This window comes from Lytechinus variegatus, chromosome 4 (genome assembly GCF_018143015.1).
Source record: "Lytechinus variegatus isolate NC3 chromosome 4, Lvar_3.0, whole genome shotgun sequence".
NCBI lineage: Eukaryota > Metazoa > Echinodermata > Echinoidea > Temnopleuroida > Toxopneustidae > Lytechinus > Lytechinus variegatus.
Window position 1 is genome coordinate 33,728,834 of NC_054743.1, and position 27,700 is coordinate 33,756,533.

The 27,700-nt window shown below is 34.0% G+C and overlaps 1 protein-coding gene across 1 annotated transcript; it reads right to left on the reverse strand.

Moving 5' to 3' along the window:
- Positions 1-27,516, reverse strand: LOC121412666 (neuronal acetylcholine receptor subunit beta-3-like). Its single transcript, XM_041605442.1, has 9 exons — positions 27,241-27,516; positions 21,974-22,131; positions 21,215-21,259; positions 20,498-20,607; positions 18,048-18,200; positions 5,449-5,816; positions 3,189-3,446; positions 1,743-1,843; positions 1-670 (listed from the first exon to the last, which is right to left on the reverse strand). Exons 1-9 carry the CDS (start codon positions 27,299-27,301, stop codon positions 533-535), a joined length of 1,392 nt encoding a protein of 463 aa, XP_041461376.1. The 5' UTR covers positions 27,302-27,516; the 3' UTR covers positions 1-532.
- Positions 27,517-27,700: the final 184 nt, after the last annotated feature.

Consider the following 27,700-nt stretch of genomic DNA (forward strand, 5'->3'; position numbering starts at 1 on the left):
AAGATGAGAGTCAGTCACTAGACCACGACGCCCCACATAACATTATTATTCAATTGAGAAAAAATGTTAAATTTTAGGTCCCTTCCCCCATAACATATCTGAGGGTGTTTTTGAAGTCAATTAAAGTATGAAACATACTAAATTTTACTTGATAATACATAATTCATCTATATGTACATGTAGGTTAACAATGATATAGAAATGTGAACATTGATATTTTAGATTATATCGACTAAACAACATTTAACTTTTTGTTGGGGGGGATCCAATTTTTATGAACATGATAACGATATCTTGAATTTGCAACTTACTAGTAAAGTTTTTGAACATACCAAGATTGGGGTAACATTCACTCCCTCAAATATAAGTATAGCTCCAAAAACCCGGCATAGAATTAATGATTATTTACAGAATTAGGCCTATTAATTTTTAAGGTATAAATTTCCAATATTTCCACCCATTTATATCAGAAAAATATGTAAAGCTCATATTTCATTGGTGGTGACATAATGAGCTTTTCTCAGAGATATTTTCAAATATTCGATTCGGACTCCCGACATAGCATCCAGAACTGTAGAGTGATGACAAGAAGTGTGGCTAGAATACTCAGCATGAAGATGCGATCAAGGATTCGGGCAATCATTTCATAGTCATCATCCGTCTCGGATTCCTTAGAAGAAAAAGTGATACATTTGAAATTAGTCTTTTTTATAAAATGATTTTATCAATTACAGTTTTCCAGCATTTTGTTTACTATTTGAATGCATTTGCATTACTAGTAAATCAACAGAAAATCGTGGAAATCAATTAATAATTAATTTGCATGATTTTCTATATTTCTCTATATTTGAAGTCAAATTAAGCGACAACTAATATTGAAATTATTGAATCTTCATGATCACTTATCACCAATGGTACTTAAGACCGATGGTACGAGTTCTTAGTGTCTAAAGGAATCTGTACAAAAAAATATTTTATTTATTTTTCTAATATAATTCTCGAGCAATTGGTGATGTATTTCTTTTAACTGCAAATTTCTTCAACGGTAGTTAGACCTGTCTGGCAATCTTACATATGGGTATAAAGCACAAATAAAATGATCTATTAAGGTCAAGTCCACCTCAAAAAATGTTGATTTGAATCAATAGAAAAAAATCAGACAAGCACAATGCTGAAAATTTCATCAAAATCGGATGTAAAATAAGAAAGTTATGTCATTTCAAAGTTTCGCTTATTTTTAACAAAATAGTTATATGAACGAGCCAGTTACATCCAAATGAGAGAGTCGATGATGTCACTCACTCACTCACTATTTCTTTTGTTTTTTTATTGTTTGAATTATACAATATTTCAATTTTTACGAATTTGACGATTAGGACCTCCTTGCCTGAAGCACAAAATGTTAGAATAATGGAATTCCACGTGTTCAGGGAGGAATGAAACTTCATTTCACATGACAAGGACGAGAAAATAAAAATATTTCATAATTCATATAATAAAATACAAAAGAAATAGTGAGTGAGTGGTGTCATCATCATCAGTTCCTCATTTGCATACCGACCGAGATGTGCATATAACTGTTTTGTGAAATGAAGCGAAACTTTAAAATGCCATAACTTTCTTATTTTACATCCGATTTTGATGAAATTTTCAGTGTAATGCTTGTTGATTTTTTCTCTTTTTATTCAAATCAAGTTTTTGTTGGGGTGGACTTGTCCTTTAGGTTTGCGGTAAATTCATACCTGAGATTGTGGCTGCATTTCAAATCGAGTCCATTTTGAAGTCTGTGTTTTCATCCACGCCAGGCGTGAATTATCGCGATCCTTTGTTGATACTGCCTTCTCTGAAATGACAATTTCAAAACGGAATCAGGTCAAACTTTGGATGTATATAAACCTAAGATTTTGTGACGTCAAGTTTTTATCAATATTGACATGATTAGCGACAGTCGAGGGTAAATAGGTTTGGGTGATCATAGAGAAATAAACACATTCATAATTGATCGATGAATCGTTTCAATAAATCGTGATATCCACCGAGTAGCTTTGATGAAATATAATCCTTTTAAAGTCAATTTCATCAAACGATTTATTACTATTGACAACGTTCTCAATTCACGTCACTTTCTTGCCTTATCATCATCTTTCAACCATCAATTTGAAAACAGCTCTCAAAAGCTTTCTTCAATCGACAAGTAAGCATCGATGGTAACAGCTTATTAACACTCCACTTTTATTAAAACACGGAACTTTACATTATAAAGAAATTCATGTTTTAATCGTATTTCAAATATCACACTTTAAAAAAGTGCGATATTTTACTGATCATGCTGTCTACTTTTTAAATATAATATTTCAACTACAATGATAGTAACTGGTATTATGGTGAGAGGAATTGGGTCAAGTATCGAAACATGTATATCAATTAAATTCTCCAGTAGCACAGTGGAGGTGCCGTGGCCGAGTGGGCTAAGGCGCCTGGCTGTACATTAAAAAGTCCGGGGTTCGATCCCCGGCCGCGGCAGCGATGCCCGTGAGCAAGGCATTTATTCTACAATGCTCTTTTATCTTGCTTTCAAATAAATGGAAATGCTATGTGCATTATTGGTATTTGTAACTAGGTGTTAGCTTGTTTGAAAAAAAATAAATAAAAAATAAAAGTCGACAAAGAAAAACTTTGAAACAGACGTGTGAATTAAAATAAAACATTGGAGATAAAGGGGCAACACAGAATCAATTAAATTATGAAGCATTATGGGATATCAATTTAGTAAAATGTAAATCCAGTGTATTATGATAGGAAGGAAAAAGACCCAAATATGGGGTAGAAAGACAATTTTGCCCTTTTTTCAAATTCTGAATTGCTTTTCTTCCTCTCTTTTCAATTTTCTCCTCATCCTTTAAAATATGTTTTTTTTTTACAAATGAAAGAAATTAATGGCGTGGCAGCCCCATGCCTCCAGTAGCACAGCCTCTGACTTAAACATAACTTTAGAAAATTAGGGAACAAAACTTTTAAGATAATGCAATGAAAGATGTAAAAAAAAATTAATACAAATTTCAGCATTAGAACATCATGGAGACAGAAAGCCAGTATCAACATGATCAATAATTAATTACGTAACTATCGGAATTCTTCTAGATGTCACATCTGATATTTGGAATTTTGCATTTTGGGGCATAACTTGCCTGGATGATCTTTCATCTCCAGATCTTCGACGTTGGTATTGGATAGGGTATTCGAACCCGTAACCTTCTTTTTGGTGCACCCGCCAGAACCGACCAATAACCACGGTTGAAGGCAGTCGAAGAAGATGAATCGGACAACGCCGTTGTTGACGCGTCCTTTCCAATGACTGACGTTGATAACGATAGCCGACATGATGGCAACGGCTATCGTGATGATGAAACAATCGCTCACGTAGGATATGACCGGGGCCGTTTTACCTACAGAATCGGAAATCAATGAAAATTTGGGTCAACAGATTTAGATGTCCAAAATTAAATGGATGATGTTGATAGTTCACCGAACAATAATTGATATGAAACTACATCACCTAAATTTGTCATGGATACCTCTTGACGCGGGAGGAATGAAGATGGACAATTTATTTTATATTTTTTGCTGATTATCGTTAGCGTTAATTTGAGATTGTTTGGCCAATTGATTGATGAGACGATGCAAAAAGCATCCAAAAATACAAGGGATAGTCGCATCGTGACACTTGCACATTCTGGCCACATACGGTAAACCTGAGTATGTGTGGCCAGCCAATTTATGATTTAATCATAATTACTGACTGGTATTAAGAATGGGCTTTTATCAACGCCATAAAGAAAATGTATAAAATCTTATATCAGAAATCATTTGGTAAACAAAAGGATAGACCTACTATCTTGATATTAAATTAAAATTAAATGGGGAAATGGCTTGCCTCACCCTCGGCAGCATATACTGGCTAAAAGGGCCATTTGTTTAGAGTCATTAATACATTTTTGTGATGTATAGGTTAGTATAGTTCTAAACTAAATTTAGGTTGTGAAAGACAATTTAAATTCCTTGTTATCGGTCTCTGGGTGAAAATGCTGTGCATTAGGTCCCATATTAATGTCTTTATAATTATCATGCAATATAATTTAAAAAATGTAAAATAATCAATGGAATAACATAAAACACAAAGATGCTAATCCAAGTTAATTGAGGAATGGAGATTCCTTTTTCAGAAATGTAAAATGCAACTAATGTTTTTTCCCAATGATATTCCGAACCTTGGGGATTTCGAGGAATATTAATAATATAGGTTATTTATACTGCGCACATATCCACCTTGTTAGGTGCTCAAGGCCTCCTATATTACCCGGCTAAGCTAGGCGTTCATAGCGCACACAGCTTTTTAAGGAATTACTTCCTACCGGTACCCATTTACCTCACCTGGGTTGAGTGCAGCACATTGTGGATCAGTTTCTTGCTGAAGGAAATTACGCCATGGCTGGGATTCGAACCCACGGCCCTCTGTTTCAAAGTCCGAAGACTAATCTTTTAGGTGCTCAAGGCGCTCCTATATTACCCGGTTAAGCTAGGCGTTCATAGCGCACACAGCTTTTTAAGGAATTACTTCCTACCGGTACCCATTTACCTCACCTGGGTTGAGTGCAGCACATTGTGGATCAGTTTCTTGCTGAAGGAAATTACGCCATGGCTGGGATTCGAACCCACGGCCCTCTGTTTCAAAGTCCGAAGACTAATCCACTGGGCCACAACGCTCCACACAAGCAGGAATAATTATCGCTTCGAGAAATTAGATTAACACACCATCCCATAGAAGACATGAATAGCCAGAGTATACCCTTTTCAGTTAAAAATTAATCATACATCTCCCGGGGGGGGGGCACTTCCATTGACGAGTGGATACCATGCGCGACCATGGGGTCTCGAAAAGCACCCTAAACACGTATTTTCCATATTCTGAAAATGCACCCCTTAACAAGTATTGGCGTAGGAAACCCTACCCTTAGCAAGTATTGGAAACAATACGATTCTCTTGGCAAATATTTCCTGAAATAAACCCCTAAACAAGTACAGGAACATTTTATTGTCATACCACGACTCCTTCGGTCGTCGGTTTTATCTTTACTTTACACATCATTTGGTTTAGTACAACCCCATCTTCTACAACTCGCGCAAATCGGACTCTGTTGGGGCAAAAAGGACACCCTTTATAAATCATTTTGATTTTGTTTTAACATCCCCGCAAATTTGATCCTAAACACGTAACTTTCCTAACGAAATAGATACCCTTTTTCATTATTTTTGTGATTTTGACACCCTTATCACGTTACGTACGTAACGTGCCCTATCTTGAAAAAGACATCCTTTTTACGTGTTTTTGGGGTCGTGCATGGTATCCACTCGTCAATGTAAGTGGCTCCCCCCGGGATCCATCTATACCTCTTGAGTTTTTTGGTAGGTTGTCGGTGACGACGATCTGAAAGACGGTCAGACCCAGAACGAGCGAGACGGCGGCAGAAAGACGCTCTCCACTTTTGGCGGGAATGATGAAAATAACGATCGACAACCAGCTCAGGAAAGATATCGGTGACGTCACATTCTGTACGTAATATCTCGGCAACCGAACAAGCTTGAAACTCATTTGCATGATCTCGTAAGAGATGTTTCCCTTTAAAGTTACGTAATCAGATTTGGTGGATGTGCCAACGATGTTATATTCTGAGCTGACGTTTGGGTAATGTACGACGGCCATGCTTGTATCTAGCTTTACCAGGTGGACGGGTGTATTCTGTGTGGTAAAACGTAGCCTATAAAACATAAAAACAGTGTAGATATTAGGAGAAAAAACATTATTCTTATGTTTTTAAGCACATACACACACATATGCTCTTTCTCTCTCACACACACACACACATGCACACACACCCTCACACACACCAAAAAGTAAAGAAAACGCGAAGGAGAGAAAATATCGGTAAAAGTGGAGGAAAAGCAAATATGGACACCCATATAGCTATATACATGTATTTTATTCAAAACATGAAAGTTTTATGAATAATGTAATCAATATAATGTTTTATTTTCAAAATACAAAACTGCATGGTTACCGGTTTTGACATTTGGTTGCACAAAGCAAATAATTCTGATTACTTTGCCTTCAGTAGTGTTTCAAGAATGTTTATATTTTAATTCCTAGTTTGCACGTTTGCTTTTTCAAAATGTTTGAATGACATATTATATGAAATATATTACTACAGGGTAAATGACGTTATAAATTTATTTGCATTATATAAGTAATAGAAAACAAAGATATAAGAATGTTTTGCTCTATAGAAATATATCGGCATTGTAAATTGAATCAAATCATTTTCTTACTGAAATGTTGGAGGCCTACTTGTAATGTAATTCATAAATCTGACTCTTGAATATCTTCATCGAAAATTAGGTCTACCCAAAATATTCAATTTCTAGTTTCTATCTCCACCAAAATAAAGATACCGTATATTTCATATGAAGGAATTAAATATCGTTTCAATAAAAAAATCTGGGGATTAAATTTGGATGTCACTTTAAGTCTATGTTAGAAGGAAAAAATGTAAAATGTTACCGAATATTTAATATATAAATAGGGGGGGGGGGGCTACGCCCCAATATTTTTTTTTTGATATTGTTTGTGTTTTAAAATCATTTTCACTTCCAATTGTAATTAATTTCACCCTCCGAAAAGGCATTTTTGTTTTTTGGCAAACCTTACTGGCGTACAGATTGGGGGGTAAAGATTTGGGTCATGCCCCTGTTACACCCACAAATGTAATAATCGCCCACAAATGTAATAACGCCCACAAATGTAATAACACTTTACCCACAAATGTAATAACGCCCACAAATGTAATAACACTTTACCCACAAATGTAATAATTTCACCCACAAATGTAATAATGCACTTTACCCACAAATGTAATAATTTTTGATCGCCCACAAATGTAATAATGACTTTACCCACAAATGTAATAAATTTGAAGGGATTTTTGGCAAATCTGTTCTGAACTAAAATCGTATAGTAATGCGTTCATTTAGCACAAAAGTGCAAAGTCTGTTTTCCTGACCCGGTCAATTAACAAATTATAATATAAATCCAAAGTCTTTATTCCAGACCCGGTTGTTTCAAAAATAATAATATGAGCCCAAAGTCTTTATTCCAGACCCGGTTGTTTCAAAAATTATAATATAAATCCAAAGTCTTTATTCCAGACCCTGTTGTTTCAAAAATTATAATATAAATCAAAAGTCTTTATTCCAGACCCGGTTGTTTAGAAAATAATCATATGATCCAAAAGTCTTTTCTCCAGACCCTGTTGTTTCAAAAATTATAATATAAATCAAAAGTCTTTATTCCAGACCCGGTTGTTTAGAAAATAATAATATAAGTCCAAAGTCTTTATTCCAGACCCGGTTGTTTAAAAAATAATCATATGATCCAAAAGTCTTTTCTCCAGACCCGGTTGTTTCAAAAATTATAATATAAATCCAAAGTCTTTTTCCAGACCCTGTTGTTTCAAAAATTATAATATAAATCAAAAGTCTTCATTCCAGACCCGGTTGTTAAAAAATAATAATATAAGTCCAAAGTCTTTATTCCAGACCCGGTTGTTTAAAAAATAATAATATGAGCCCAAAGTCTTTATTCCAGACCCGGTTGTTTAAAAAATTATAATATAAATCAAAAGTCTTTATTCCAGACCCGGTTGGTTCGAAAATAATAATATGAGCCCTAAGTCTTTATTCCAGACCCGGTTGTTTAAAAAATAATCATATGATCCAAAAGTCTTTTCTCCAGACCCGATTGTTTCAAAAATTATAATATAAATCCAAAGTCTTTTTCCAGACCCTGTTGTTTCAAAAATTATAATATAAATCAAAAGTCTTTTTCCAGACCCGGTTGTTAAAAAAATAATAATATAAGTCCAAAGTCTTTATTCCAGACCCGGTTGTTTAAAAAATAATCATATGAGCCAAAAGTCTTTATTCCAGACCCGATGTTTCAAAAATGATAATATTAGTCCAAAGTCTTTTCTCCAGACCCGGTTGTTTCAAAAATTATAATATAAATCCAAAGTCTTTTTCCAGACCCTGTTGTTTTAAAAATTATAATATAAATCAAAAGTCTTCTTTCCAGACCCGGTTGTTAAAAAAATAATAATATAAGTCCAAAGTCTTTATTCCAGACCCGGTTGTTTAAAAAATAATCATATGAGCCAAAAGTCTTTATTCCAGACCCGATGTTTCAAAAATGATAATATTAGTCCAAAGTCTTTTCTCCAGACCCGGTTGTTTCAAAAATTATAATATAAATCCAAAGTCTTTTTCCAGACCCTGTTGTTTCAAAAATTATAATATAAATCAAAAGTCTTTTTCCAGACCCGGTTGTTAAAAAAATAATAATATAAGTCCAAAGTCTTTATTCCAGACCCGGTTGTTTAAAAAATAATCATATGAGCCAAAAGTCTTTATTCCAGACCCGATGTTTCAAAAATGATAATATTAGTCCAAAGTCTTTTCTTCAGACCCGGTTGTTTCAAAAATTATAATATAAATCCAAAGTCTTTTTCCAGACCCTGTTGTTTTAAAAATTATAATATAAATCAAAAGTCTTCATTCCAGACCCGGTTGTTAAAAAAATAATAATATAAGTCCAAAGTCTTTATTCCAGACCCGGTTGTTTAAAAAATAATCTTATGAGCCAAAAGTCTTTATTCCAGACCCGATTGTTTCAAAAATGATAATATTAGTCCAAAGTCTTTATTCCAGACCCGGTTGTTTAAACAATAATAGTGCAAGTCGAAAGTCTTTTTCCAGACCCTGTTGTTCAAAAATCATGATATGAATCCAAAATCTTTTTTCCAGACCCGGGTGTTTAAAAAATTATAATTTTAGTCCCAAATGAGATACATTAATGATATTCCAGTGGAATAAAAATTAGAATCGAGCTTAATCTTTTCTCCAGACGCTAATGGTAAATTGAAAATCATGCATAGTCTTTGCTCCAGACCCGGTGACTAAAAGCTGAAACTTTATAGTAATGTGTTTATATAGCACAAAAATGCGAAATCTTTTTTCCCAGACCCGGTTAATTAAAAAATTATAATATAAGTCCAAAGTCTTTTTTCCAGACCCATTTATTTCAAAAATTATAATAATTATAAAAAACAAAGACCCACGATCCTATTTATGTTGAATAACATGGAAATGAAGCGTAGTCTTTCTGTCAGACCCAGTTATAAAAGTCATTAAAACACAACAACAACAACAAAACAAAGACCCTGCAACCATTAAAGGTCAAGTCCTCTTCAGAAAAATGTTGATTTGAATCAATAGAGAAAAATCAGACAAGCACAATGCTGAAAATTTCATCAAAATCTGATGTAAAATAAGAAAGTTATGACATTAAAAATTTTGTTTATTTTTAACAAAATAGTTATATGAACGAGCCAGCTACATCCAAATGAGAAAGTCGATGATGTCACTCACTCACTATTTCTTTTGGTTTTCATTGTTTGAATTATACATTATTTCAATTTTTACGAATTTGACGATTAGGACCTCCTTGCCTAAAGCACAAAATGTTAAAATAATAAATTTCCACGTGTTGCAGGGAGGAATGAAACCTCATTTCACATGACAATGACGAGAAAATAAAAATATTTCATATTTCATTTAAGAAAATACAAAAGAAATAGTGAGTGAGTGATGTCATCAGTTCCTCATTTGCATACCGACCGAGATGTGCATATAACTGTTTTGTGAAATGAAGCGAAACATTAAAATGCCATAACTTTCTTATTTTACATCCGATTTTGATGAAATTTTCAGTGTTATGCTTGTTGAATTTTTCTCTTTTTATTCAAATCAAGTTTTTGTTGGGGTGGACTTGTCCTTTAAAAAAAATAATTTCTTGTATATTCCTTCCTTTTTTCTATGAAAAAACCTAAATAACAAAACATTAAAATACATATGAAAAAAAAACTGAGAAATAAGATATCAGTAAGCAATAGGGGGATTACTTCCCGAAAACGATAAAGTTGTTGATTGACGATCTATGATATGTTATATAAAAGAAAAACATTCTAACAAGAGGGGATAACCATTCCATTCCATGTTTTTATTTGGCAATAAGTCATGATTGACTATTTATGCCACCCACTGTATGAGAAGTAGGGTAACAATTTTATTTAGTATTATTTTTATTACTTCTTTTTGTCTCACCTGCATAGCAGAGTGAGACTATAGGCGCTGCTTTTCCGACGGCGGCGGCGGCGTCAACATCAAATCTTAACCTAAGGTTAAGTTTTTGAAATGACATCATAACTTAGAAAGTATATGGACCTAGTTCATGAAACTTGGCCATAAGGTTAATCAAGTATTATTTAACATCCTATTAGAGTTTCATGTCACATGACCAAGGTCAAAGGTCATTTAGGGTCAATGAACTTAGACCATGTTGGGGGAATCAACATCAAAATCTTAACCTCAGGTTAAGATTTTGAAATATCATCATAACTTAGAAAATATATAGACCTAGTTCATTAAACTTGGACATAAGATTAATCAAGTATCACCAAACATCCTGCATGAGTTTCACGTCACATGACCAAGGTCAAAGGTCATTTAGGGTCAATGAACTTTGGCCGATTTGGGGGTATCTGATGAATTACAATCAAAACTTAAAAAGGTTTTGGATCTGATTCATGAAACTTGGACATAATAGTAATCAAGTATCACTGAACATCCTGGGCAAGTTTCAGGTCACATGGTCAAGGTCAAAGGTCATTTAGGGTCAATTAACTTTGGCCGAATCGTTTTTTTTTTGGTGAATTACCATCATAACTTTGAAAGTATGTTGGTCTAGTTCATAAAACTTGGACATAAGAGTAATCAAGTATCACTGAACATCCTGTGTGCATTTTACGTCACATGACAATGGTCAAAGGTCAATGAACTTTGGCCATAATGGGGATATCTGTTGAATTACCATCATAACTTTGCAAGTTTATTGATCTGACTTTTGAAACTTGGACATAAGAGTAATAAAGTATCACTGAATATCCTGTGCAAGTTTCAGGTCACATGATCAAGGTCAAAGGTCATGTGAGGTCAATGAATTTTTGCCACATTGGGGGTATTTGTTGAATTACCATCCTATTTCTGTAAGTGTATTGGTCTAGTTCATAAAACGTGGAAATAAGAGTATCCAAGTATCACTTAACATCTTGTGCGAGTTATAGTAGTTTTTAAAGTCAGCACTGCTGCTATTTTGAATCGCGTGATGTAGGTGAGACGGCCAGAGGCATTCCACTTGTTTATTATTATTATTATTATTATTTGTATATTCATTCCTTTTTTTAATGAAAAAAAACACAAAACCTTTAAATACATATAAAACAAAAACCGAGGAATAAGATATCAGCACACAATATGGGGATTACTTCCCGTAAACGATAAGGTTGTTGATCGACGATCTATGAGATATTATATAAAAGAAAATCATTCTAGCAAGAGGGGATAAAGTTTTAACAAGTTCTTCGGTATTTTAAATTTTCAGTGTACCAAGCACTATTTGTAATATATTCAGCATTTCTTTTTATTAGTTACAATTCCAATAATCTCAGTGGCCTAAGATATATTTTCTGGGGTTATATTGACCCGTTAAGTAAGTAAAGAGAGAGAGAGAGAGGATTTATGTGATCAAGAAGTGATAAGATAGGAAAAAACTGATTTGAAATGACTGAAAGAGAGACAGGCAAAGAAAGAAGGGCCCCCTCCCACACCCGTACCAGAGTTACGGAGTTAGGCTGTCCCGTCGGTGGATTCAGGTCCATCAACATTTTGAGGTTTAATCTTTCCATGGGGCAAACGTGTGTGTGTGTGTGTGTTTGAGTTTTGTCAGACGTGTCTAAATCAGATATGATTATTTACGTCTGGGACCGACCTTTAACGTCACCATCCGAAAGACGTGACCAGGGCTCGAACCTCGAACCTCTGCATCAATTTGTAACTTCCCCCACATAGCTTGGATTACAGGCGCACGCAACAACGACCAGTGTGTGTGTGTGTGTATTTGAGTTTTGTCAGACGTGTATCAATCAGATATGATTATTTACGTCTGGGACCGACCTTTAACGTCACCATCCGAAAGACGTGACCAGGGCTCGAACCTCGACCCTCTGCATCAATTTGTAACTTCCCCACAGCTTGGATTACAGGCGCACGCCACAACGCCCAGTCTTTAAATATGGTGTAGTCTTTGCTCTAGACCCATGCAGTTATTTCAAAATAGGAAATTATTAGAAACGATAAAAACAGACAAACAATATTAACCAAGACGCCACAATATCACTGATGTAGAATAACGTTGTTGTTGTTGTTGTTATTTTGGGTCTTTAAGGCGCGTACCATTCAGATCTGAATATTTACGCCTTTTATTAATTTGACGTTTTTGTGGTATTCAATTCAATTCAATTTTATTTATTTCACTTCCATCAAACAAAAACAAGTTGTATACCAACTTACGGTATGCCTTATCACAGGGTTTTATAGTTTGGGAGATGCTGGTGTCTAAGTTTTTAGATTAATCTTTTGCTTAATTTGTATTTTAAGAGAACTGGATGTGGGGGTAAAGACAACTCTCTAAACCCAAGCATTTAACTGGGTTTAATTTTAAAGATTGGTCTTAGCTTTGATTTTTTTTTCAATATTTATTTATCTTATAAATAGCTGGGTCTAGACGAAGGTCTAAGCATAATAATAATGTTATTCAACAGGAATAAGAATATGACAAAGTCTTATGTTTTTAAGATTGTTTGAATTAATTTCTAAATGACTGGGTCTGGAATAGAGACAACGCTCTAAACATGTGCTTTTGTACTTGGTCTTAATTTGGAGGATTGTTGGTTCTTAGATTCGTTGTTGGGGGTTGGGTTTTATTGTTTTTTTTATTCTTGAAATAATTGTGTCTGGAGAAAAGTCTACAATCGATCTCCATGTTATTCCACAGTAGTTAGATTATTGGGTATTTGTTTTAGACAATTTTATTTTTAAATAATAACCAAGTCTGGAAAATGGACGTTTTCTTTGCAAATGCATAATTACAATGTTTTGTAGGGGTCTTAGTATTATTATACAAAAGAATCTGGGTGTGGGGTACAGACATATTTTTTACTGGGTGTAACTTTTGAAAACTGGTTTTAGATTTGTTTTTCTTTTTTAATTCATTTCTTAGATAACCTAGTCTGGAGGAAAGAGTACGTTTTACAACTCATGTTATTCCAAGAGAATATGATAGGGTCTTATGTTAGATTTTTTTCGTAATTTTTGTAATAATTAGGTCTGGAATAAAGACAACATTCTAAACCTCTTTTAAAAACATGTTCTTCGGTTCAAAGATTGCTTGGTATTAGATTTGGAGTTATTTATATTTTTACTCTTAGCCTTATTTTGAAAAACAAATGACTGGGTCTGGCTGAAAGACTACGCTATATGTCCATGTTATCCACCATTAATAAGATTATGGGTCTTTATACGGTTTTTGTTGTTGTTGTATTGTTATTTACAATTTTTGAATAACAGGGTTTGGAGAAAAGGCTAAGCTCGATTTTCCTTTTTTCCACTGGAATATCATTATGGTATCTTAGTTTGGACTTATATTATAATTTTTGAAATAACTGGGTCTGGAAAAAAGACTTTGGACTTACATTATAATTTTTGAAACTACTGCGTCTGGAAAAAGACTTTGGACTTTTGTGCTATATGAAGGCATTACTATAGGGTTTTAGTTTTTAGTTTTAAATAACCAGGTCTGGAGAAAAGACTATGCTTGATTCTCAATTTACTCATAGCGCGTATATTCACAATACGTTCAGTATAATTTAAAACGACAACAAAGACTTTGATTCCACCAGTTTTAATTAACTTGGTCTGGAGAGAAGACTAGGCTCGATTCTCATTTTTATTCCACCGGAACATCATTATCGTATCTTAGTTTGGACTTATATCATAATATTTGAAACAATCGGGTCTTTGGACATATATTATTATCTTTTGAACAACCGGGTCTGGAATAAAGACTTTGGATTTATATTATGATTTTTGAAACAACAGGGTCTGGAAAAAGACTTTGGATTTATATTATAATTTTTGAAACAACCGGGTCTGGAGAAAAGACTTTGGACTTATATTATCATTTTTGAAACAATCGGGTCTGGAATAAAGATTTTGGACTTATATTATTATTTTTAAACAACCGGGTCTGGAATAAAGACTTTGGATTTATATCATAATTTTTGAAACAACAGGGTCTGGAAAAAGACTTTGGATTATATTATAATTTTTTAAACAACCGGGTCTGGAGAAAAGACTTTGGACTTATATTATCATTTTTTAAACAATCGGGTCTGGAATAAAGACTTTAGGCTCACATGATTATTTCTTAAACAACCGGGTCTGGAATAAAGACTTTGTACTTATATTATCATTTTTGAAACAATCGGGTCTGGAGAAACGACTTTGGACTTATATTATCATTTTTGAAACAATCGGGTCTGGAATAAAGACTTTAGGCTCATATGATTATTTCTTAAACAACCGGGTCTGGAAAAAGACTTTGGATTTATATTATAATTTTTGAAACAACCGGGTCTGGAGAAAAGACTTTGGACTTATATTATCATTTTTGAAACAATCGGGTCTGGAATAAAGACTTTGGACTTATATTATTATTTTTTAAACAACCGGGTCTGGAATAAAGACTTTGGATTTATATCATAATTTTTGAAACAACAGGGTCTGGAAAAAGACTTTGGATTATATTATAATTTTTTAAACAACCGGGTCTGGAGAAACGACTTTGGACTTATATTATCATTTTTGAAACAATCGGGTCTGGAATAAAGACTTTAGGCTCACATGATTATTTCTTAAACAACCGGGTTTGGAATAAAGACTTTGTACTTATATTATCATTTTTGAAACAATCGGGTCTGGAATAAAGACTTTGGACTTATATTATTATTTTTTAAACAACCGGGTCTGGAATAAAGACTTTGGATTTATATTATAATTTTTGAAACAACAGGGTCTGGAAAAAGACTTTGGATTTATATTATAATTTTTTAAACAACCGGGTCTGGAGAAACGACTTTGGACTTATATTATCATTTTTGAAACAATCGGGTCTGGAATAAAGACTTTAGGCTCATATGATTATTTCTTAAACAACCGGGTCTGGAATAAAGACTTTGGATTTATATTATGATTTTTGAAACAACAGGGTCTGGAAAAAGACTTTGGATTTATATTATAATTTTTGAAACAACCGGGTCTGGAGAAAAGACTTTGGACTTATATTATCATTTTTGAAACAATCGGGTCTGGAATAAAGACTTTGGACTTATATTATTATTTTTTAAACAACCGGGTCTGGAATAAAGACTTTGGATTTATATCATAATTTTTGAAACAACAGGGTCTGGAAAAAGACTTTGGATTATATTATAATTTTTTAAACAACCGGGTCTGGAGAAACGACTTTGGACTTATATTATCATTTTTGAAACAATCGGGTCTGGACTAAAGACTTTAGGCTCACATGATTATTTCTTAAACAACCGGGTCTGGAATAAAGACTTTGTACTTATATTATCATTTTTGAAACAATCGGGTCTGGAATAAAGACTTTGGACTTATATTATTATTTTTTAAACAACCGGGTCTGGAATAAAGACTTTGGATTTATATTATAATTTTTGAAACAACAGGGTCTGGAAAAAGACTTTGGATTTATATTATAATTTTTTAAACAACCGGGTCTGGAGAAACGACTTTGGACTTATATTATCATTTTTGAAACAATCGGGTCTGGAATAAAGACTTTAGGCTCATATGATTATTTCTTAAACAACCGGGTCTGGAATAAAGACTTTGTACTTATATTATAATTTTTGAAACAACCGGGTCTGGAATAAAGACTTTGGGCTCATATTATTATTTTTGAAACAACCGGGTCTGGAATAAAGACTTTGGATTTATAGTATAATTTGTTAATTAACCGGGTCAGGAAAAGAGACTTTGCACTTTTGTGCTATATGAACGCATTACTATACGATTTTAGTTCAGAACGGATTTGCCAAAAATCCCTTCAAATTTATTACATTTGTGGGTAAAGTCATTATTACATTTGTGGGCGATCAAAAATTATTACATTTGTGGGTAAAGTGCATTATTACATTTGTGGGTGAAATTATTACATTTGTGGGTAAAGTGTTATTACATTTGTGGGCGTTATTACATTTGTGGGTAAAGTGTTATTACATTTGTGGGCGTTATTACATTTGTGGGTGCAACAGCCCCCCCCCCCCCTCCTTAAAAAAAAGTTTTCCAATCACTGAGAAAATGGGAAAAAAAGAGAAAGGGTGACATATGATATTGTTTCATAATCATATTTTCAAAATCTATCAAATTAGCATTTCCTATATACATACCAATAGGAAAACATTTTTATTTTTGCTTGCTCTTCTCTGACTTTTTCCAAAAATTGTCCCACACACCATGTCTTGTCCCCGTAATAATTTTGGTTCATTATGCCACACTCTTCACGGATGAATTGTAGAATGACGGCTCGATGAACAAGAGCAGTATACAGTCTCTATCCCTTTTTAAACTTTGTTAATGCGATTTTCGTTCATAATGCATTCAGGGTTTTAGCCCTTCCTTGCGAGCAACATCGATTAACGATTGGGATGATTTTACCTTGCAAATTGATGTGCATTTTTTCACAAAGCAAATCAAGCTTACGAGCACTTAATGCGCACATCTCAGTCAAGCATAGTAATAAGCAATCATGAACATTATTCAGCCCCTAGGTCGATAAGTAATTCTCTGGTGGCTGTGCTTGCAGACCAATTTTGAAATTGCATAAAATTGATTAAAATGTTGACGGGATTTGAATGCGGGATCTACTAACTCTCAATTGCAAATGGGGGGGGGGGGCGTAACTGTACGGACTCTATACGACTGTGATAATAAATGATCGATGAATCATTTATTTTTTCATTTGGATACTTTCGTATTTTTTCCTTTAAAATTCCATCCATTGTTAACGATTTACTACGTGCTACACTAGGGGAAGCGCCATGGGGTATTGGATCGAAGACGGTGTCCTATAATTTTGAAAGTAATAAACAGAAAAAAAGAAGAAAAGAGGAAGAAAATAGAAAAAAAAGAAAAAAAAATATCGAAAGAGAGTGATCTGGGTCTTGTATCTCTATATCATCCCCCCTCATTTCCATTTATGCTCTATATTATACTGTTTTTTGGGGGTCTGTTTTACGAAGTAAGAATGCCCTTCTGTAAAATTGTACTTGATTTGTATTGCTTTATATTACTTTGTATTATGTTTTGAATGGAAATGAAATAAAAGAATTGAATAGAACCCCTGTTAGTAAATCTAAGCGAATCTGGTGTTAACTTAAGGTCAACCCCCCCCCCCCTCCAATCAAACTACCCTGACGCCACACCAGGACGCCGTCTCGTTTGATCCGACCAACCTCAACAATGGACGGCCAGCAATTTCAAAATCTAAAATCCAAATTTGTTCAAACTATCTTCTAGATAATGTATGTTATATCGTGATGTTTTAGTGACATATTCATAATTTTACACTTAGATCCACGCTTCAGACCATTTGCTTAAAGCTTCTAAATCGTGTTGTAACATCTTACAGTCATTTACGTTAAGGATTTGGCGGTATAATATACAATCGTCCTCACATAATCGAATAGTTGATGAAATATTATTAGGCATATCATTTACAAAGCAAAGAAAGATAAAAAGATTCAGCGTGATTCTCTTTATTTATTTACCACGGACATGTGCAAATTTCCTGTAGAATAAAATTATGGTAAGGATGGATTTTCAAACAATGGAGACTGATTGGATCAATCGAAACTCTTTAATTGCAAGACGGAGCCCAGGTCAACGAAACTTACCAGCATTCTTGCTCGTCAAAGGGAAAGCGTTCAAGATTTAAGTCACATGATGTATGGTGTATCAAGGGTGATTCCAGATGCACTCTGCCATCATGGCTGATGTAAGTTTGACTGACGTCATGCTGGATGGGGTTAACTGGTTCATCAAGGACGCTATTATAGGACAAGATCAAGAAAAGATTATATTTGTGAGTAGAAATGATATATTTGGTTTGTCGAAGGTGGTCATATCAATTCTGTCCATTGAAATCATTCTTGTCAACATATTTTGCATAGGGGTTTGTAATTTCATGCAATATCACACTTTGGTTAATTAACAAGATGTTTGGAATTTGGGCTTGTAAAAACATGAAGGAAGTTTGAGAATTTCACAATCCGATCTCTTCTTATGACTCACATGGACAAACTAACTTATATCCCCTTTTCTTAATAAAAACAAATATTCATTGAAACTTTAATATAATCTTGTAAAAAAATGACAGCCTTATTCTACTTTTTGTTCCTAATGCTTCCACCTGTCTGTCTATCCGTCTTTCTTTCTTTTTCTTTATTTTTGTCATTCTGTCTACACCCCTCCCTTTGTTATTGTTTTGGCTCAAGATACAAACTACGAATTCCCTGTTTAAATCTCTGAAGCACTGTTTATAATATACGCATAATTTGAATTAATTAAAGTCATAAAATGATGTAAACCCCCTTTACTTTTGGATCCTGATGTAATTTGATTTTACAGATATTGATTTATTCATAAAAAATACAAGTCAAATAATCCATGTATTTCTTGTTTGCCATCAAATGCGTCCTGGATTTGCCGTGTTAAATTAATAAGCCAAATGCTTTGTAAATTGGCGATTCAACCCATTAGTAATAAAGTATTGCAAAAGTGGATGCGGCCACCTAATTGACCATCAATTGACCTTCAATTACACCACCTTCGGCTAAAACGTATATTCATTGTCGATGGCCGGTGATTTGCACTGCAATCTTAATTGGACGGGCTAAAGAAGAGTAAAATAGAGTTCGAGCGTTCATTGTGTAATCCAGTAGCTACATGTGAATTTGGATGAATTGACTATCCGTTAATGTAAACAGTGAATTGAACGACAATAAACGAAATTCCTTTAATTAGTTTCCAGCTCATTCCTACTTCGACACTTTTTAATTGCCTTATTTTGTTGGTTCAAATCCGATGAATCATACAAATTTCACATACTCGATTGAAACAACAATTGCACGAATAACTTAATTTATGCATAATTATGGCAAAAACGATTATTTTGGAGGAAACGTGTACAAATCATTGTTAAATGAAGGAATTATCGTGACTTTGATCCACTGCAATCTTGGTTTGGGTTATATCACTGTAATATTTTTTCACCAACATACATTTTTGTCTCCAGGTCAAAATGATTTAACATGTTCATTTAACACCCGTATATACATTTTCTTATTTTATTTTAAGTGTTTTCAAACGTATTCTATCAAACTACCTTCCTATCTATCTATCTATCTATCCATCCATCTATCTATCTATCTATCTATATGTCTGTCTATCCATCCAGTTATCCATTCATCCATCCATCCATCCATCCATCCATCCATCCATCCATCCATCTATCTATCTATCCATCCATCCATCTATCTATCATCTTCTATCTACCTTATCTATCTATGGTTACATGTAAACTGAGAGGTTTGTTTAATCGAAAAAGTGATATTGCGATCGCGTGCATGATCACCTGACTTAATATTTTCTTGAAAACCATCTCCTTAATTGAAGGATAGGTCAATAATTTTGCAATTTGCAAATAAAGGCGGTTATAATTATTCTCACGAACGGTACTGGTTTACAGAGCCCGACCTTTTGTACATATTATATTTGCCATATGATCTTTACGTTGGGCATGTTGGGTCAATCACTGGACTGGACCATTTGATTGGTAAATATGGCCGATCAACTTATTGCAAAATAATGTGGGATGCTTTCATAAAATGTAAAGCCTCTAAGAAATAATAATGATGATGATAATAATAATGATAACAATAATAACAATAATAATGATAATATTGATGATGATAATAATGATAATATTGATGATGATAATAATAATACTAATAATAATGATAATAATGATAACAATAATAATAATAACAATAATAAGAATTATAATAATGATAATGATAATAATAATAATAATAATAGTAATATAATAATAATAATAATAATGTGACTTTTAAAGCGCTAAATCCACTCTGAAGAATGCCTAAGGCGCATAAAGAGCTAAGAGTTAGAATAAAAGAGTTTTCAGAAGATTTTTAAACATCTCGACAGAGGTGCATTTTTTAACGTCTTGGAAGGCTATTCCACAAAGCCATATGAACAAGTTGATTCCCAGTACTTGTATGATACACTAAATCTGTTAAAAATATAATATATCATTATTACTTACGTGTTTTGAAGATACAATTTGGGGGACCATGTTTTGTCGATATTGACAGTGAAAGAGTCTACCCCACCAAAGTCATTCGGATCCCAGGACAGCCTATCATCATGCCAGTCCTAGGAGAAAAATAAATGATAATACAGGCCCCAAACCTTAACTTTTTTGTTTACATGGCAAATGCAACAACTTGACGATTGGACTCCAAATGCGTGCAAGGCATTTGGAGGAAGGGGTAGAATTAATAGGAAAACGTAATTTTAAAAAAAATGAAATGTAAATGAAAAAGTATTCATTTCGTGTATGAATAAACACAAAAAATAATGTTAATGATATTAATATCAGATATAAATCATAACAAATATGTATAAATTATACATATGATACTAAACATACCTAACCCTAAAACAAATTGACCCTGTTTTATCCAGCACTAATTTCACTATCCATCTAACTCTTAAAACACACTAGTAAAAAAACAACAACGACTAGCTGAATAAGTCAACTTGATTAAACTTTTATTTCAGTTATTTGACCATAGGCACTCTTGAATATAGCAGATTCATTTCTGACTAGAATATAGTAAAAATTAAATGTGGCTAAACATCCGTTGCACCTAGCTTCATACTGATCTAGCAATTTCTAAATTTTTGTTATGTTTAGAGTGAAGTGTATAAAACTAGACCTGAAATACATACCCATTTTCGTTGAGTATTGAACACTTACCACAATAAGCCAGGAGACTCCAGAAAGAACTTGAGTCTTGGGGTCCTGAAAAAGTGAAAAGCATTATGAAAATGATGCATTTCATTCACCTCATTTTATATAAAAATAGTAACAGCAAAGTATTCCATCCATATTTGTCATTTGGTTAAGATCTGACAACTTTTCTTGGGTTGATGAACTAACACAGGTGTACGATCCAATTCCTGTTATTTACGCACATATGAATAAGTCGATTACATTTTCTTCATTTCCAAGGCGGATCCACACTTTACAAGCTTTGCTTTTAGGGGACCCCCTCATTTGCATTTATGCTCAATATTATACTGTTTTTTGTTTTACGAAGTAAGAATGCTTGTCTGAAAAATTGTACTTGATTTGTATTACTTTATATTACTTTGTATTATGTTTTAAATGGAAATGGAATAAAGAAACGAATTGAATTGAATATACAGAAGTTATACTTTTCGGATAAATCAGACTTTTTTCGGATAAAACGTCCGCCAAGTCCTTTCACGAACGTCTAAAAGCAGAGCTTTATATTTTTTTTTCCTATTCACGTATATAAGTTTATAATTTGCTGTAAAAAATAATGATTTACCAACGATAAACTTATCAAAACCAAAATAACACACCCCTACACACTCACACATATAACTTTTATTCTAGAAAACGATGATATAGCTTATACAGTACGCATTTCTCTTTAAAGAAATGTGTTTCTTTAAATCAAAATAGATATTAAAAAATTACAATATTTACAAGATCTGATATTGCCAGTAGATAGAGAGACAAGTTGAAATGAAGTGGTCCCCCATCTTCTACGAAGGGCCTTTCTCTGACGTCATATCCGGTATCCAGTAGATTACGAATCAGACGTCCTTCTTCCCCACGGTGGAGACTTGCATTTCCAGTAGAATCTAAAAATAAGAAAAGAAATAAAACATGAAAGGATTTGAAGATCATTACGTTAGTGATTTTTACTGTCCCCTTTGTTTTGAGCCAATCCAGATGGGAGGCGCGATAGCTCAGTCGGTAGAGCGCGGGTTTCGGATTCCGGTGACCCGGGTTCGATTCTCACCCGGTGCGTTAGTGCCATTTGGTAAGGCATTTAATCCTTATTACCAGGTCCCTCGGAGAGGAACTTAAGCCGTCGGTCCTCTGGTTATTTTTGCTAACAAGCATTCATGCTCTATTGGCAATTAGGTAAAATATCGTTACCATCATCAGATGCAAGGATTTGCAGTAGTTTGTAACAATAGTCACTGACAATCAACCAATGGCTATTCATTTTGTAACATGATACGCTCCCTTTGTAAGACGCAAACAAAAAGAGATAGATTTTGACAAATCGATATCTTACAATGGTTGACAACTACTACCATAAAATACAATATTTGACTTTTATTCTCAAATTGGCAATCGAAAAGCAATTAACCTAGATAAAATAAGCTAATTTGGGCGCTACAATGAAGGTTGAATATCATCAACCTATCTACTTAATCCTTCACATCCAATCACCGATTAGCTCATTTCCTCAATCAGGGTGAGTTGATTTATTATTTATGTCAATAAAGCAAAGCACTATTGGTAAAAAAAGAATGACGTAACAATTTAATGAATGTTTAAATTTTCGATATAATTGCGAAGTAATTGACCTCGAATGGAGAACCGTTGCTCCATTAAGTGTATAGATGAACAGCAAAATTTGGATTGGCGAAATGGAATTAGAGAGGTGGGGAGAGGGGCAGGGAGGTAAAGAGAGTGGGAGGGAGAGAGGGGTGATAGGGAGGGGGGGGGGTTAGAAAAAGAGAGAGAGAGGTGAGTGCTAGTCTGCAGGTACAGACCCAACAAGTAGGTGTCCACGCAAAGACTAGCACATACAAAACTTCCTGTTGAGTGAGAGGGCCTTCGATCAGTACGCAAGGCATTATAGACTGGAGATTCAGGCCCTTAACTCGAGTGAAGGGTTTGCACAGCAGACTAGGTGGCAAATTTTGCCAACGTAATCATGGCCTGTATCGAATATAACTGAAAACTTTATTATTGCACGCATCATATTTTATTCATCCTTGATGAGGTATATGAAGAAACATTCAAGCAAAACATTTATGATATCCTGTGAGTAACATAAACAATTTTTTTTTCGAAACAAGACTTAGTATTGTAAAGTATTTTCCCGCTTCTTTCTCACAAAGAATCGCAGCATTGGATGTTACCGAAAGTCTTATACCTCTAACACATCAAGATGCATATTGATTAGTTAGCTCTATTTATAATTGAAAAAATATGCAGTTATAAAAGTCACAAAAATGAATACAAAATCAGAATGGTGACACCAGGAACCATAAATATAAAGGCTTATGACTACCCATCATGAGTAAAATGAAAATACTTACTACAAGATTATATACCAAAGAACAAAATCAATATAAAATATCAGAAAAAACAATAAATGAAAGAAACTGCATAATCTGTTTAACCCTATCTAGGCCGGGGTATTTTGGGAGTTCCTATGGCCAGGGGGGGGGGGCCTCCCAGGCCCCCCCTAAGATCTCGGCCGTCGACCGCGCGATCGCGCCGAAAATTGGCACGCGGGTTGTCTGGGACATAATCTACAAGATTGTATAGTAATTTATTTCATGCGAATCGCTATTAAATGATTATGCTAATTTATGCGTAATTAGTATGCGAAATCATACTTTTTCCTCTAACTCCCTAAATAAAGCTCCAAATGTACTAATTTTTGGTATAGAAACTCTTTGTGGTGTCCTTAGCAAGAATACATGAAAAAAATTGTGATATCAAATCATTTTCTTATGTATTATATTGTTTTTTGCAATTTCTTATGTATTTCTTTGTTTTTTTTGACCTTTTGTTTTTCATTGTTTTTTCAGTGAAATTTGTTGGGGACTCTTCTGTGATCATAAATATCATAACATGAATAAATTTAGACTAGCAAAACTAAAAATAATCATACATTTATGAAGTTTGGTTGAAAACACAATTTGCATTGACTTTGTACATGAAATCATGTTTTTGAGCAATTTTCGGTCTGACATGCACTTACATAATGTTGCGTAATTTCGGAACCACATACCCGGGTGACGCAAAATTGGTCTCAAAAGTTGCGCAAGACTTGAAAGTAAAAACTCAGCGAGCGGCGCGGTCAAAAAATTTCGCACGGCGAAAATATTGCGCGACTCGTTGAGGGGGGGCCTCCGAGGCCCCCCCCCCCCGCCTAGATAGGGTTAAACAGTATTTACAAATTAATATTTAAATGACTTTGATGGAATGGTGTTCTTTAACATGGTACTTATGACTTCCCGTCCACAAGCAATATTTTAATTGGATTTTGTAACTATGCATTTGATAATGAAAATAAAATATCAGAAAGTATTGATAAGTGAACTATTTCTGAAGCAATACTGACAGGGCCGGCTGCGCTTCAACAGGGTAGAGTAATTTGATAGGGGAAAGATAACCAAGTCATCACTTCACAATTCTTCCCTTCCCCATTTATTTCTATCCTCTACTTTTATGCCCCCACAGATCATGGGGGGGGGGGTACTCTTGGCCCTGTTCACTGTTAGTCCCATCTTAAAGAAGGGCAATGGATTTTCAATACCCAAGAAAAGATACACATGGATAAACAGTGCGTATCAAAAAAGTTTACACTTTGAAAAAGCCGTGGAAATGAAATCATATACAACATGTGGCTAATTTATTCACATATATTCTTGGGTTTGGGTCTCATCTATCCAATGAAAGTAAAAAGAAATTCACAGAATGGACTTGCGTGAGCATTTTCGTAAAGCTTGTCGAAATCTGTTTGCGCAGAAATGTTCGCTTTCACGCTGTGTCAATGGGAAAGAGCGAAATCAAACTTACCCTGTGAAACATTTCTCAAAAATTTCCCTTGCACTTTTAGTCAATTGAAATAAAACGGATACATTCAAGCATTTTGTAACAATTTTGCCACCCAAATTGAAATTTGAACACTTAGTAAGCACAACCTTTACCTTTTTGTGCCAGCTGGATCTGGGGACATAAGTAAATCTGAAAAAAAATTATCAGACATCTCCAGCATTTTTTTAGTTTTCATTTTTTCCCACTTTTCCCAAGCTTGAAAATGATTAACAAAATGAAAGTCAAGCATAAGCACTTCCATGTAAATCACAGCTCAGTGTAAAGCAAATATCGTCATGATGGCCTCGGTGTGTGTGGGAGTAGGGTGGGTCGCAATGCACTCTTCAAAGTGTTTTGGGCAAGGAAACAAGTTAAAAAGGTAAAAATATCTTCAAATCAATTTTACTAGCTAAATTCCATGTGTTCTTCATGAGTAAGGTCTAATGTCATTCGCATAACTATTTCAAAGTTCTGCGGAAATAATTTTACCCTAACTTTCCAAAAGTAAGTGGTGCTCACTCAAGCGGAAATATTTTTCGACAGTTATATCGTCATTTGCTTAAATGGATCTGTACCAATGTTAAAATGTGGAAAAATATTCTGGCTATAACAAATGTATAATTTTACAGGATTTCTTTTCTAAGTGTAAACTTTTTTTGATACGCACTGTATATCAAGTTTCTTTGCACTGGGGCCTAATGGAAATGAAGAAAGAAATTTATGTACCATTTTACGAGGCCGCCATCATTTTCAAGCTTAACCGCTCACGATGGCGGTCTCCTGCATTCGTTTAAACTGTTATTTTCTTTTCATTGAATATTGCTACTTTTTAATATTAATTTTTCATTGCCTTGTTATGTCTATTTCTTAAATTGTTTCGTAAAACTTAATTGTATCACCTAGATGTTATGTTGAATATTTATGCTGAATGCAGAAATAAAATAAAATCAATCAATCAATCAATCAATCAATCAATCAATTAATCAATCAATAAATCAATCATTCAATCAATCAATCCTTTATATTTATTTGTATTATTCTTTTTACTTCACTCTCTACTTTACCGATAAGATTTTATGTATAAAAACATTTGATTTACAGATGGCCACAGCACATAAAGTAAAAAGGTATCATAGTTTTAAATCAGGCATATAGCAAATTGTGTGCCTTTCTTCTTGTCTTTTCTCATCTCATCTTTTACTGATGAAAATTGTATTTCCCTGTATGAAATCGGAAGTATTATTTAGTAACGATTTATTTCATCAATATTATTTCTTTTGATTTGATTTTGTTTCCTCATTCGACATTTCCTAAGAAAGTGAACAAGTATTATACGTTTCAAAATCATAACATTGCATAACAATAAGTAAATATTTTCCATCATAATGATTGGTATTCATAACATAATTGTAATTCAAATATTAGTTATACTTGGAAAATTTTCTTTTTTTAATGGATGAAACATTGCATATGAACTAAAAAATAATAATCCTCACTACCACCACCACCACTAACAGCAGCATTACCACCACTACCACCACCACCATCAGCATCATCATCATCATCATCGTCACCATCACCACCACCATCATCATCATCAGCAGCATCAACACCACCATCATCATCACCACCACCACCACCATCATCATCACCACCACCACCACCATCACCGCACCATCATCATCACCACCACCACAACCACCATCATCGTCATCATCATTATTATAACAGTATTTGTCATCTTTGCCATTAGGCTTCATATCCTCATCATTAGTCATTTCAACAATCTTGCGATACCAAATGTAAAAACATATATATAAGAGATTGATACGATAATGTACTTTATGTTTTAATGCTATAAATGGAATCGAATGTACACTGATGCACGGAATATGATGAAATTTCGCAACCATGTACACGTATGCATGAATAATATATAAATAAAAAAATCAGTGTCCATTTTTTAAAATATATTTCTAACCATGCAAAGACATCGTTACATACGAGACAAGATTTTGATAAGGGAAAATAAAATAGAGAAAATGAGTTTGAGAGTGATCGATATTGATGGGGAGATGTGATGAACAAAACGGAGAAAATTAATTATTTTATGTACTTACCACCATAAACCAAATTCAAGTAAAACGACAAGCAAATCAAAAAGATAAAGAGCTTATCCATGATGATCCCCAAATACGCTTATTTCGAAAAAAAAAAACGAGAGCGACTCCAATGATTCCTATTCGTTATGTTTCTGCTCATGAAAAAGCGTTTCGGTTGTCGAGAGGGAGGAAAAACAATTTAAATGGCAAAGTGAGAGTGATACTATGGATACTGGTGTTAGAGGATCGATCCACGCCTGTATAAACATGGACTAGTCTGACTTAATGACGAAGATAGAAATGGACGGGAGGTATTGGGTTGAAAGCAAGCAAATTTACATGAGAGAACGGTTACGCTCGTTCCCGCGTTTCAACACTTAATTTAAGACAGGCTTGCTCCCCATTAAATGGTGATTTGGATAAAGCTTTTTACCCAGCAAGCTCTCTCTCCCCCTCTCTCTCTATATATATTGAACTC